At 42.8% G+C, this 13383-nt stretch overlaps 1 protein-coding gene across 7 annotated transcripts in view; it reads right to left on the reverse strand.

Moving 5' to 3' along the window:
• The window catches only part of RBFOX1 (RNA binding fox-1 homolog 1), a 748795-nt gene extending 744561 nt beyond the window's left edge, over positions 1 to 4234 (reverse strand). For 4 of the 7 annotated variants that reach the window (XM_046900800.1, XM_040647583.2, XM_040647581.2 and 1 more), the window contains exon 1: positions 3773 to 3979. Coding sequence is in view for 3 of the 7 variants with exons in the window: in XM_015294588.4 (XP_015150074.1) it covers positions 4129 to 4131 (3 nt within the window). In the remaining 4 variants the exon portion in view is untranslated. Of the gene's footprint in view, positions 1 to 3772; positions 3980 to 4128 lie in introns of those variants that run through there. The other 3 variants (XM_015294588.4, XM_414942.8, XM_046900794.1) reach the window with 1 other exon arrangement.
• Between the last annotated feature and the right edge of the window lie 9149 nt (positions 4235 to 13383).

A 13383-nucleotide genomic window follows, 5' to 3' on the forward strand; every position in this document is an offset into this window, starting at 1 on the left:
GAAGTTTCAGAGACGGCGTTATACTTTCAAGGAGAAATTGTACAGCAAAATAACTAGGGGCACTAAAAATATCTAGTATTTAGTTAGACCATTAAAAACAAGAAGTAGCAACAACAAAAAATAAGAGTTCCCATTAATTACTTACAAAAAGATCCTCAGAGATAGGAGCCTTCTCTTCTCAAGGATCATTGCAGTTCTTACCTGTACCAATTCTGCGCAATCAAGTCAACAGATCTGCCACTGACATCATTGATTTTGCACTCAAACCCATGGATAGTCAGGCTACCTAATACTGTGTTTGCTATTATAAGACCTGTCTATTCACTGCTCTCCATACTCTTCAGTTTTACTCCCATCTATATTTACAAACACAGGAGGCGACAGCAGCTCCAGATTTCTACAAGGACTAGAACAAGTACACATCCCAGAAAAAAAAAGTAGATCAGAGTTCTGCCAGATGCACAAAATAGTTAACAGGAAAATACTGCTATATTCTCACAAGCTGTGGTATTGTATATCAGTCTCAGTTAAAGTAGGTCCATTTTATTCAGTCTATTACAGCTTTGAAAAACCATATGTTTAACATACCCACGCCTTCCATAACTAAATAATACATCTTCTCATGGCCAGTGCTTGGAGCTCTGTCTTTAGAATATATATTGCAACGATTAGATCTAAAAATCAGATACTGCCATTTCAGAGCTACAGCTATTAGTAATGGTGAATTATTTAACTTAGCCGTTGGTCCCTTCCATCCGGTATTTCCAAACAGCTCAACTTTCCCTACAGCAGAAGAATGCCGAACAGCTCTTTTGTTCTTAAATGACATATATTTGTCAGCACAAAGTGAGACTGAGGACAGAATTTCCATTAAATCCCTCTAAAAATTATCTAGGTATATCATTCCTGAAGATGCTTATAGTAATTCTTGCTTATTAATTGTACTGCTCTGGCCACAAGTAGTATTTTTACCTCTACGACAACATTAAGTCCCGCAAAACTGCAGTGAGCCTTTGGGGCCATATCATGTGATGTGGTTCAAGTCATTCACAGGCAAGAAAAGGAATGCCAACTTACCTTTTGAGTTGGGAAAGCGTTAACCAGCTGTACTTAATCTGAACATCAAAGCAGAGATTGGCTACATACAGAAAACACGTTCCAAGCATACATCACCACCACATTGTCCGTGCTCTGACTGCAATGTCATATTAAAGCGAGCGTTTGCGATACAGCTTGTGGATGCTCTGCCAAATGGAGTACAGCCCCTCTACCACCATACACCCCAGCACAGTGACCCCAGGAGTTCCCATCTCGGTGCACACATGGATCTGCTCTCAGGTCGGCCACTGATGGCAGCAACTGCAAGACCACTGCCTCTTCCCCTTTTTATTAACAGAGTCGGTAAACATTGTTATATACAAATGTAAACACTTCATTGCTGCAGTGCCTCTCAAATGTACCTACAATAATGAATTAAGTGCCTTTTTATTTAAAAAAAGTCTCTCCAAAGGTCTTAAAGTGCACATCCACTCTGTTTATTTCTCATTAGAGCCAATTTTGTGATCTCACCAAAACCCAATGACACTAAAACCAAGAACAGATAAATACAGTTCTATCATGTCTACTACTACACTATTCCTAAAATAATAGCAACAGCAATCAACGTTTACAAAGAAATTATTGGTAATATAAATGTCCACACCAAATACATTTACTGCACCGGGGAAGGCAAAAGAGTGGGGAGATGAAAACAAAACATTTTTGAAGAAGAAATTCCCCAGCCTTCCTGAGTGCCATCGCAGCTCATCCCAGGACTGCTGCTGTGCTGGTACAGAGGCAGCAGTGCCAGGTGTGGGGCACATCGCAAAGGCAGGGAGTGTGTGGGACTGCCAGAGAAGCATGAGGTCCTGCAGAGAGCAGCAAGAAGAGCTGACAGAGGAATTAACTGGGCATAGCAGGGGAGAGACTGCTGTGAGGGAATGAGAAAAAAATAGGAAGAGCATATACAGAGAAAAAAAAAAAATCATGAGATGAAATAAACAAGCAAATAGCAAAAGCAGGGGAAGCAAAAGCAGAGAGAAGGGAATTAGAAAAGCTAGGTAAACATCCATCAGAGATGACACGGGTACAAAGTGATCCTGCCCGGGGTGCAGGGCTGGCTGTGCGAGCGCTGAGTCCCCTTCAGTTTTGCTATTCCATGTTTAACTTCAAAGGGGCTTTGTGGAGGGCTGCAGCCTGGGAAGCAAGAAGAAACTTCAAAACCCACCTCCTGGCAGCCATGGCCTAAGGCCATCACATTCTCCTTGGCAGCAGGAAGCAGTGCATGCCAGGCAGTGTGCAGGCAGTGTGTAGGTGTCACCGCAGCAATGCTCTGTGCTGGGGATCAGACCCGTAACCCTCCATTTGTGCTCACACTTCACACAGGGAAAGCATCACATTATGCATCCAGGAATTAGCAATTCCGCACTCTTCCTCATCACTTGGCTCCTGCCAGTATTCTGTCACTTAAGGATGTCTTTTTATGAAGCCAGAAGAGCATTCTCGTCACCTCAAGGACACAAGTACCGCAATTACAAGAACTATAAAAATCATCAGCATCCTGCAAATTTCATTCATTACATTTGTCAGCTAAGCACCGACAGCTAAGTACCAACAGAAGAAGGGAAATACAGCCTGGACAACTATAAACAGAAACTCCATCTCAGGAAACACCAAATCCTTTGTCTAACCTACCAACCAAGGAATGAACTGTAAATACAACCTGAGCAGCCAAGCCTCCAAAGTCACCCTGACACAGTAATCTTGGTAACTTGGGACCTATAGTCGGAAATGCCACAGGGATTCCCCAAACCTTAGGAACTCAAAGCTGTTCAAGTGAAAGAACATCAAGGCAAAGCTGCCAGTCTGAGCTATACTAAGCCACTGCTACAGCCCTGGTAACTGGAGCACGTGGTGCCAAATGCTGTCCTAAAAGCCAAGCGATCTGTTGAGATATGCATTGGAAATCCCCTTCCCCACACCTCGCCACCATTCCCAATATACATTTTGCCAAGTGGCTGCTGGGACTATTTGGTCTATAAAAAAAGAGTTGTTTAACTGTGAGGCAAATACAAATTTCATTTTAGATTGCAATACATCCCCAATCATCGATCTCCACCACAGAACACAGAACTGCTATGTTCCATATATGCCACAGCTTCCACATTAGATGACGAACGTAACACACAGCGTCTCTGCTCTCTTCGTTATCACGTGTAGGGCGAGAAGTGAAAGAATGGACTTTACATCTCGGAACACCATCCGCTGAGTCTATTAGATCTTAAAATTCAATACACATTGAACAAACTGGATTTTACTTACAGAAGTGCATAAGAACTGAACACCCTATGCAAGCCAGGGAGCAGAGCAATAGAAGTTGCAGATGAGGACAAGATCTTTCACACCTCGGCGCTGTGAATCACTTCAAACATTAGCCCGCATTTGTTTCACCATCTGTGTGAACCATGTCACGTTGGCAGCACGATCTCCAACAGCCATATTACAGATTTTGGATACGCAGCAGATGTGCCGCTGTCACACCGCCAAACCGGACCTCTGCCGGGGGTCGGCAGCTCCAGGTGGAACCACCCGGACACGCAAACCGCGCTCAGCGCTGCCTCACCTGAGGAGAGCGCGCACCCGGGGAACGCGCATCCCTGTTCACTGATAGAAACGTGCAGGAGAAAATGAAACGACGAACAGCCTACCATGGAAGTAAATAGCGACGACTTACAGGCAAGTAGTTCTCCGGCTGCTAAGCGTCTCCACTCTCTCAGCCAGTAACTCGGCTGACCCCCGCTTGGCCATTTTCCTCGTCCTTCCTTACGATTTCCCGAGTCTCCGCCGTGCCGCTCTGCCCGTCACCCCTCCCGCTGCGCTTCGCGGAGCCGAGCCGGAGCCCCGCGCCCGCAGCGCAGCGCAGCGCCCTGAGGGGCTCCCCACCGCCCGCCCCGCCGCCCCCGGCTCCGCAGCCCCCGGGCGGCCCCGGGAACTTTCCGGCCGCGGCGGGAGCGCCGCCTCCATCCCTCCACCCGCCGCACCGGGACGCCCCGCCGCCGCCGCTCCCCTCCCGGCCCCGGCTAAACTCACCATAAAGAGGCGGGCGGCGGCCGAAGGACGCGGCGCCTCTCCCGTCCGAAGGCAGCGGGCACGCCGGGCAAGTCGCAGCGGGACGCGGCTCCCCGCCGCCACCGCCGCAGCCCTTCCCCGCCCTCACGGCCGCACGCCGCGCCCCCGCCGCCGCCGCCGCCCGCCCCCGAGCTCCGGGACCCCGGGGCCGTCCCCGCCGCGGCGGGCGGTGGAGGGGGCGAGCGGCCGCCTTTCTTCCCTTCTCGCTCCGCTCCGCCGCGGCCAGTAGGAGCCCCGCACCGCTCGGACCGGGACCTTCGCGGAGCGGGCTGAGATGATGCTGCTCTGTAGCGCGCCCAAAGTGGCTCCGGGAGCGGGCAGAGGTGACCTTCAAGCCCGGCGGGGTGGGCTGAGGCGGGGGCAGAGCGGCGTGGGTCGGTGCGCCGAGGGATGCGGCGGCGGCGGCACTCGGGGTCGCACGGGAGCGGCGACGGAGGCGGGCGGCACGGCGGCGGCGGCGGCGCGGAGCCCGGGCAGCGCCGGGCGGGGGAGCGGGGCTCCGCGGCACGCCCGAGCCCGGGATTGGCGGCCGCGCGGCGGCGCCCGGCTGCCCCGCGGGGCTCCGAAGCGCGATCCGCAGCGCCCCGCCGAGCGTCGCCCCTCGCCCGGCATCGCCCCCCACCCGGCGCCGCCCCGCAGTGCCGGCAGCCGGAGCGCCGCGCGGTCCCAACTTTTGGTCCGCGGTCGCACGGCCACGGGGTTTGTCCCAGAAAGCTGAGTGATTCGGTGGGAGATTGGGGCATGGGCTGTCAGTGCTGCACGGGAGAAGCCGATGGTAACTGAATAAATGACAAGACGCAGCACTTGGGAATCCGCTGGTTAAAACCGTGCCCTTAGCGTTACTCAAGCATCTCTGCTTGCTTCCTCCCCTTCCTACTGCCCGTAGGAAACCAAATCTTAGTCGAATCCTCTGCTCAGCTAATGAGAAGAGCACCGCACAGCCCCGCACACAGGGACTGCTCTCACACCACGCTGATAGCAGCTCCTTGTGAGAAAGTTGCAAAGAAAACAACCCACCAGGACCTGCCAGAGCGCTGCCTTCTCCTTTTCAATACATTAATTCTGCAACGATCAAATATTTTTGTGCTGCTCAACCTCCAGTTGATAAATTAATGCCACTGGGATTAAATTCAACATGTAAACCGGTGTCAGCCATAGATGGATACTCTGGGGGTAAGACAGATAGCGAGTTGTTTTAAATGCATGGATTTAAAAGGGAAAACAGTAACAAAGGAACAGGTGATGAGAAGAAGCAAGCTTTAAATCCTCTGTGTATGGTTCTTTAAGAAAAGCTTTCCATGAATAATGCCCTTATAAATTCTTTCATCTGCGCAGAAAATAAATGCAGCCACAATATTTCTGAGCTCAACTGTCAATTGCACATCCATCCCATACAGAAGGGCCTCCAATGCAAACATCCATAACCCAATGCTTCTACCTGTGCCTTTGGTGCTCAGCCTGTTTCTTTTGCTGTCTCAAGGCTCAGGCTGTGCTGTTGGGTCTCCTAAAGACCAAATTCAGTGGAGCTGCTGAAGAAAGGTACCATGTCACATTAATTTATGGAGCAGGGTTGCTTTCACTGATAGGCTCAGCATGTTTTATTGCTCATCATCAACAGCGTTACACTAATGGCTGGAAACCTTTAGCTCCACATTGTTTAATCTGTCAGATTACCCAGATGTATAAAATTAGTCATGCACATTTTCAGGATCAAAATGTAATATCGAGCTATTACTACAGCTTCTCTCATAATGCATGCCCCACTCTGTGACCCAGGTAGGCTGATCCCTATTTATTTCACTTGAAGACCTCAAAATGGATCTTTAAATCCGCCTCTGTGGGTTTCCTACATTTCTTATTTCACCCTTCTAATTCAATCTAAAGTCAAAACAAAACTACAGGGTTGGGCTCATGTGTCCAACTCATGGAAGATGGAGACCAAAACAGTACCCTACAGTCCTTTAAACTACCACAGAATGATTTTACCATTATTCTCAGCAGTAGAAGATACCTAAATCTGTATTTACTAATACGTGTGTGAGAAAGCAGAACTATACAGGTTGAGGAAATCTAAATTCAACAGAAAGCTCAGGAACAGGAATGGGATGGGAGGCTCAGAGCAATACCTTGGTGTGTTCTCGAGATGTCACCTTGTCCCTTCATGCTCCACACCGTGACTGTGCCGTTCTTAATTCAATCCTGAAGATCCTTGGTAATGAACATTCAGCAACTCAGAAAGCGATGTACTTCCTATTGTTTAGAGAGTTTATCTTCTAATGTGAGCCTTTCTTATGTCTTTTAAGCTCTTTTCCATCTGTTCCATCCCTTAGGTACAGAGAACAGTTGTTTCATTCCCATTTGCAAGATTCTTTAATGAAAAGAAAACAAGTTATCATGTCATCCTTTTTCCTGTCCCTTCCCTGAAAAGTATTCCTTTCTCCTTTATGCAATTAAAAAATTCCCTCACGTTTTCTCCATTTCTGATCGTTGCCATTATTCTGTTCTTTGCTGAAGATTCTCTCCCATCTTCTTTTGAAACACGGTGACCAAACCAGGAAATAATACATCCATCACAGGCTCTGACAACGCTGATAAAGGGGATAGCTTAATTTTGATCTCTCCAAGGCTATATTCCTACTTCTAGAGTTTAGCTAGGTATTTAGTGTATGTGCTGGATTTAAACTATGAATCTCTGCACTCAGATATACTTATGAAATGCAACAGTATCTACATTTATGGAAGAAAAGAGTTCGTCAGCAGAAGATACACTGTTCCTGTTTTCTTGGCTGCTGAATTCTGGAATAGAATAGGGATGTCTGGGAGAAGACTCAACACTGCCAAAGGTTGTGGTTGTGGAGTGTGAGGTCGAGGAGGCTTATCCTGGAGACCCATGGAGCTGGCCACAAGAAGCAGATCAAAGAGGTCAGTGAGGCTGTGTAAAACTTAGTCAACGTAAAAAGCTGTTGGAAGTTTCTGGACTAAAAACACATAGTTGGAGATGAGATTATTTAAGGAAATTATTCAAAGGGCAGAAATTTCCCAAGTTGTACCAAAATATTTCAGTCTTCCTGCCTCTTCTACTGTGCACCATTTTGATCTTCTGAAGCTGCAGTAATGAAGGTCCCTCCAGCTTCCACCCAGGCCATTTGTTTTGCCTGCTTTCAGCCTGCTTCCGCGTCTTAGCGATGTCTTCAAACTCATTTGTGGACGTGCACTTCAGACTCCTATTGGCCTTTCTGCCACATCTTTTTTCAAAACAGACATGTGGTATCCTTACTCCCAAACACCCCAATCACAGAGCATCCTCCTTATGAATCCATCTTTAGTGGGACGAAATAAAACAACTGTAATGGTGTAGGAGACAACCTGATACCTAAAAACATCTAGAAAGAGTGAAGTCATCAGAGTGATTTGTTTCTGATCTGATCAGCACCAGGAGTCAAGACGACAATTTTTCTCCCCTGTATAACTTATGAAATCAAAGGGTTAAGCTGCTTATTGCTGACTGCCTGCTGAGTAAGGGCAGTATTACTCACAACAGAACGTGTGTTAACAATCACTCAGCATTACCTAAGCTGTATTTCAGACTGGGAATGCCATCCCATTTGTAATACAAGACCAGAATGGTCATCTATGCAAAATGAAGAATCATTAGACCCAGTGACTGGTGCCACATCTTCACAGCTAATTTTTCTTCAATACTGCAATTACATAGGGTAAACAGATAAGTAGGATTATTGCAGTGGAAGATAAAATGATTTCATTGCTAATCAAACAAAGGCAACACGATTGATAACAAAGCAGGTCTACAGTAGGTGGGTGATGAGCTAGAGGTCAAAAAAGGTCATTTCTTGGATAAAAGAATTGTTTGGAACAACAAAGTGCCACAGATGCTGTCAGAAAGGAGATAAAAACTCAAGAAAAAAAAACCTGTTAAATTATTATTTGATGCCCTCAAAAACATAACGAGCCTGTGTATTTGTAGAAGAATTATATAAATTTACACGCATCTAATGCTTTATGAATTCATCATGTGCTTGCAGCAAAGGACATCTACAGCACAACAACTGTGAATTTATTACTTTATTTTAAGGGCTGTTCATTTCACTACCAGTGGGCACGTGAACATACTAGATGTTTGCTATGAAATATATACTAATGCATTTGTGGTGGTTCCTGATGTATTATAAATTTTGGTGCCACAAACACTTCATGAATCATCTTCAACTTGAGAACAATTATGCATTATCACCTTATTTAGTAATAATCTGTTGATAGTTAACCCTTCAAACATCAGGAAGGGCAGCTGTGAATGGTGGCATCTTGATCCTTTACATTCATGACAGAACACTGAAATCCTGCCACAGGACATAAAGGAATTGATGAATCAGCTTCCACATAAGAAGACATGGAAAAAAGAAGTTTACCACTCTGTACGTGTACCATTTTGATGCAGCTGTTTTTGCTGTTGTTTAGTTTAACCTCAGGTTTCTTAAGCATGTTTTACTTCTTGACAACTTATAGCATCTTTAGTACTTGTTTTCAGGGTAAGGTGTTGAGCTGAATAAGGATAATGATTATAGCTGTGGAGTTCTGGTTAGATCGAATTTGTCATTTGCTCGTTCTTTGTAGAGAAAGGATTATTTGGTTTGCACTGAATACTTCTCATTAATACTATTTTTAATAGATTTGTCTTGATATCAGAAGGCAGCACTAAGCTAATGGTGTCCCATGACCACTGGTATTGTTCAAAGTTCTGTTTAGGAAAATAATTCTGGAATACTTGTCTCACAATTTTAAGTTGTTATGACATTTAGGTTTCAGACTTCAGCCCCACAGAATAAAATGAACTGTGTGATCTTACAGTTATAACATCTGTTCAATTAGCAACATGTTGTTATTTAGTACAGTCTTTAAGCAGAAGGCTAAAAGTCTTATTTTTAATGTCCTCACGGCAGTATCTTGATGCACTTATGCCTACATATCTATAAATGAGATGTCCAATTTATTTGCCTCTGATAACAAATTAATTATCATTTATCCAGGGACTAGTTATTCTGCAATAACATTTTTTTTTTCTCTCCTTACTTTAACTTATGGCATATGTAAATTTTCTCTTGGTACATCTTGAAGAAACAACTGCATGCCCAACTCATCAGCATCTACTGGATTTTATCTCTGATCTTTATTTTAATGGTCTTGAGATTGGAGACTTCAGATAAGGCTGATAGTTTATTTGCTTTATATATGGAAAAAGGTCAAGCTGGTTTAAACGATCTTCCTTGCAGGAAAATTACAGGTTTGTGTGTTGCCTTTTTTGTTGTTCTGTGTGGATGAATTGGTTCACGGGTTAAACATCAGCACATGGGTTCTGTGCTTCCCTTTCCACTTCCATTTATATGTCAGCAGGGCTACAGAGATGTGGAAAAAAATTATAAAAAGCAATGATTTAAGCACTTTTTTAAAATGATTTTTTAGTTTTAGGTTTGTTTGTTTGTCTGAGGCATTTCTAAGGGAGGAAGCACGCCCAGGAAGTTTTCATTCAATTCCATCTCCATGTGGCTCTTGATGGCGGCACTGCCACAAGCGACTTCCCCTTTCTCCTCTTCAGCTCTCAGAAGATTTTCTTCCCTGACTTTATTTGTAAGACTCCAAAAGCTACCAAACCATTCAGCTGCAAACATGTAGATTCCAATATTAGCCTTATCCTGTCATAGGTTCAAGGAATGCACTCTTTTTTAAGCAAAATATATACTGCGAGAGCTTTGTAGTTCTCATCATAAATACCATAACTACTGGCCTTAACAGACCAGTGGGCATCTTCATCTTCTCAATACTTAGAAATTAATGTGAAAAGTATTGGAACTGGAGAGCTTAGTTGAGAAATTTTAAAATATATTCAGGATGTATTTGGCATTATTATATGTTGCCTTCAATTCTCGTATTGCCCTGGCAGGATTCAGAGCAATGGGAGGACTGACAGTTTTTATGACTTCCTGAAGTGTAACTTCTTTTTGTTATGCCTTTTTACTGTAGAGTCATCTGTTCAAGTTTGGACATACTATTTCTAGACTCACAGATGATGCAGTTTACTCTTTCCAGAGCTGTCCAAACAAGTTGGCATCTATGAAATCTTCAGAACATACTAAATTTTTCATCATGTCCTTTGCCTTCTTCCCCTCTATTTGGAGAGCTAATACATAGATACATACATGTTGAGCTTAAAGTACTTATTTAAAGACATTTGATTTTAAATAAAAGCTTATTTAAATAAAAAAAATCTTATGAAAATACTTGAGCTCAAAGTCAGAATTTGAAAAAATCTTTTGGAAACTTCTTGACTCTCATTGCTTCAAAGCATCATTTTCTAGCTAGCCTTTGTAGTTCATGACATACTGGATCTTAAAATGATCGTCTGCCCTCAGCCCAGCAATATGGCTTTGGCATTACTCTACAACCAAAGACAGCAAACCCTGGAGTGTGCACAAGTGTAATTGACAACCCCTTATACAACATCATGCTGCATTCTATCTTTGAAAGCGGAGAAAAGACTTAAAATAGCTTTATCAGCAACAAATGTGGAGAAGCTATTTTTTTTTATTTTTTTTTTTTAGCCAAGAGAGAGAAAGAAATCCCCTGGAAATAATGAAATATTTTCCAAAACATTTAGCTGTGGATCCATATTGCTCTAGAAATAGAATCAAGCTGAAAAAAATAGCCCACTATAAATAAGAAATCACAGAGCAAAAATCTGCAAAGATGTATTCACTCACTGCTGAGGGGAGAGAGTCCCAGAAAATCCAAGGGCTGCAAAAAGTCAGATCTGCCACCATTTCTGGCTAGATGTCTTTGAGAATTAAGCTGAAGTTATAGAATGGGTTCTTTTCTTACTAGTATTTTTATCTCTAATGTATTCACATCTCCGCTCTCGTATGCTGAATATATATTAGATTCATAAAAATGAATTGAAATTTACTATTTCCTGGATTATCTTATTCCAGTTAAATCCTCAATTCATAATGCAATTGCTGAAGATAAATAGAAGTTCATGAATTGTTCATGAACAGCAAAAATTCACAAGTTAGGGATGAAGAATAGATGACACAGCACCCTTCAACTATAGGCCACAAATTCAAGTCCTGGTTTCAAATCAGCAGTGACCAGGATCCGCTTTTATCTTATCACCTGAAAGCTTTCTGGAAGCATTTGTGAACCCAGTCTGTACCATCAGCTCAATCTCTTTTGGATAAGTGGCTGCATACTTAATTGACTGGAATTCAGAACTTGTCAGAAATAAGTTGAGAAATGTAAAGCCTCCTTCATCCATCCATATGTATAAGACAGCACACATGAGCTAATTGTCTAACCTTCTCCTAAACCTATGTGAAACTTGATACATAGGAGAGTTCTTATACTCTTTTTTTTTATTTTAAATAAAGCTCCTCAAATATTAGTTATTTCTAATAATATACTCTTCTGACAATACCACCTTTGACATTTTTATGTTCATTATTGGACAATGATTAGGAAAGCCTTCTCATCAGGGACTTCTGACTATGCAACTGAAGGAGAAAAAAGCTTCTAAACTGACTAATTTCTACCTTCTGTTGTTAGATGGGAGCACTTCAGAGTCAGACTTGAAAGAAAAAGGGACACGCCACTCTTTATTTTAGGTTTTTCATGTCTTGTAGTGTGGGTTAGATTAATGGGACTATTAATGGAATGTGATAATGTGTGGAATCTCAGACATTTTTTTTAATACACATGAGAGAGAAGACTTGCAGATTGATCCCTACCTTTCTCTTGGCAGAAGGCAAATAGTATTCTTGAAGCAATTACTAACATAGCACTTTCAGCCTTTGTAGTGCCGTACAACTTCTCTCCAGTGTTGTTTAAGATGAAGAGATACTGAAGGCCACTAATAGAGTCTGTAGTAAAAAGTGTACATGCATTATTTCTGTAAATGTGCGCATCTATGGCACAAGAGTGTAAAATAAACCCAAATTTTATAAGATTTTATGCAAATGTAAATACCCATGCTTAGTCTCTTAGAAGAGTTTGCATGACAAAGCAAGTGAGAGTAGGTGTTTAGTTTTTTGCTAACAGAGCTCATTATATCATTATCTTGAACTCAAGCAAAACAGATGTGTAATTTGTACTTGTGGGCCAGTCAGCACCAGCACGGAACGCTGCTGGGGAGCTGTGCCCAGTGCCTTTCATTAGGCACCATCCATGATACTACACTCATATTTTTCAAAACTGAAAATGACGACTTCTCCAAATGAAATAATAAGATATTTTATAAAGGATATTTTTTCTCCTAGAAGATTAAGGTCCAAATTTTAATCTGTGCATTTCTTAAATTCCTGTGCTGTACTTTTAAGGCTTATATTTGCCAAATGCCTTCCTGTTATTTTTTTTTTAACATTAAGAAAACAAAGGCATCTGTACAGTGAAGGACAGTAATAATAATAATGTGAATATCTACGAGAGAGTTTGGAAGGAGGCTATACTGGATGCTCACTATTTCTAATGTGGCTTTAAACTCCTTCCCTTTGAATCTGAATATTTTGAGATGGTTATCATAAAAAAAAGTAACAACTTCTTATGAACACTTTCACAAAAAAAAAAAAAAAAAAAAAAAAGAACACCAAAAACCTAAAACTAAACAAAAAACCCTCTTCAGAATATTTTACCTTCATGATACAATGGCTGATGATGGTGGGCAGTATTTTGGTTGTATTGCAAAAAGCCTTTCTACATTCAACTCTCTTACTTGCCCTACTGCTTGCAGCTCTGTATTTGTCCTCAGACCTGCCACAACAATGATTTTCACAGCCTCCATGGCAGTATTCTTCCCATGGTGCTCTCATACTGATGTTCTTGAGCAGTTATTCCCATAGCATATGCCAATCTCGATACTGCTGTTACAGTGGGTTTTCTTGGGTTGCAGTGGCACTGGTATGAGAATCAGCCCTTCTTTACTACAGCCCTTTTCCTACTATTTGGTTTCAGCCTCTGCTTTACTTTACTTTTTACTTTATTTATTACTCTAAATAATTTAGAAAATTATTTAGACATCAGAAATTTTGCTTGTGTTCTGAGTTCAGAAGATCATTACTTCTTTAAAATGGTTAAGAAGAAATATAGGTAGCACACTGTAAGGATAGAACCCACTAAGTAAAAGGAAAAAAGATACAAAAACTCACCCCCATC

This window comes from Gallus gallus, chromosome 14, assembly GCF_016699485.2.
Source record: "Gallus gallus isolate bGalGal1 chromosome 14, bGalGal1.mat.broiler.GRCg7b, whole genome shotgun sequence".
Lineage (NCBI taxonomy): Eukaryota > Metazoa > Chordata > Aves > Galliformes > Phasianidae > Gallus > Gallus gallus.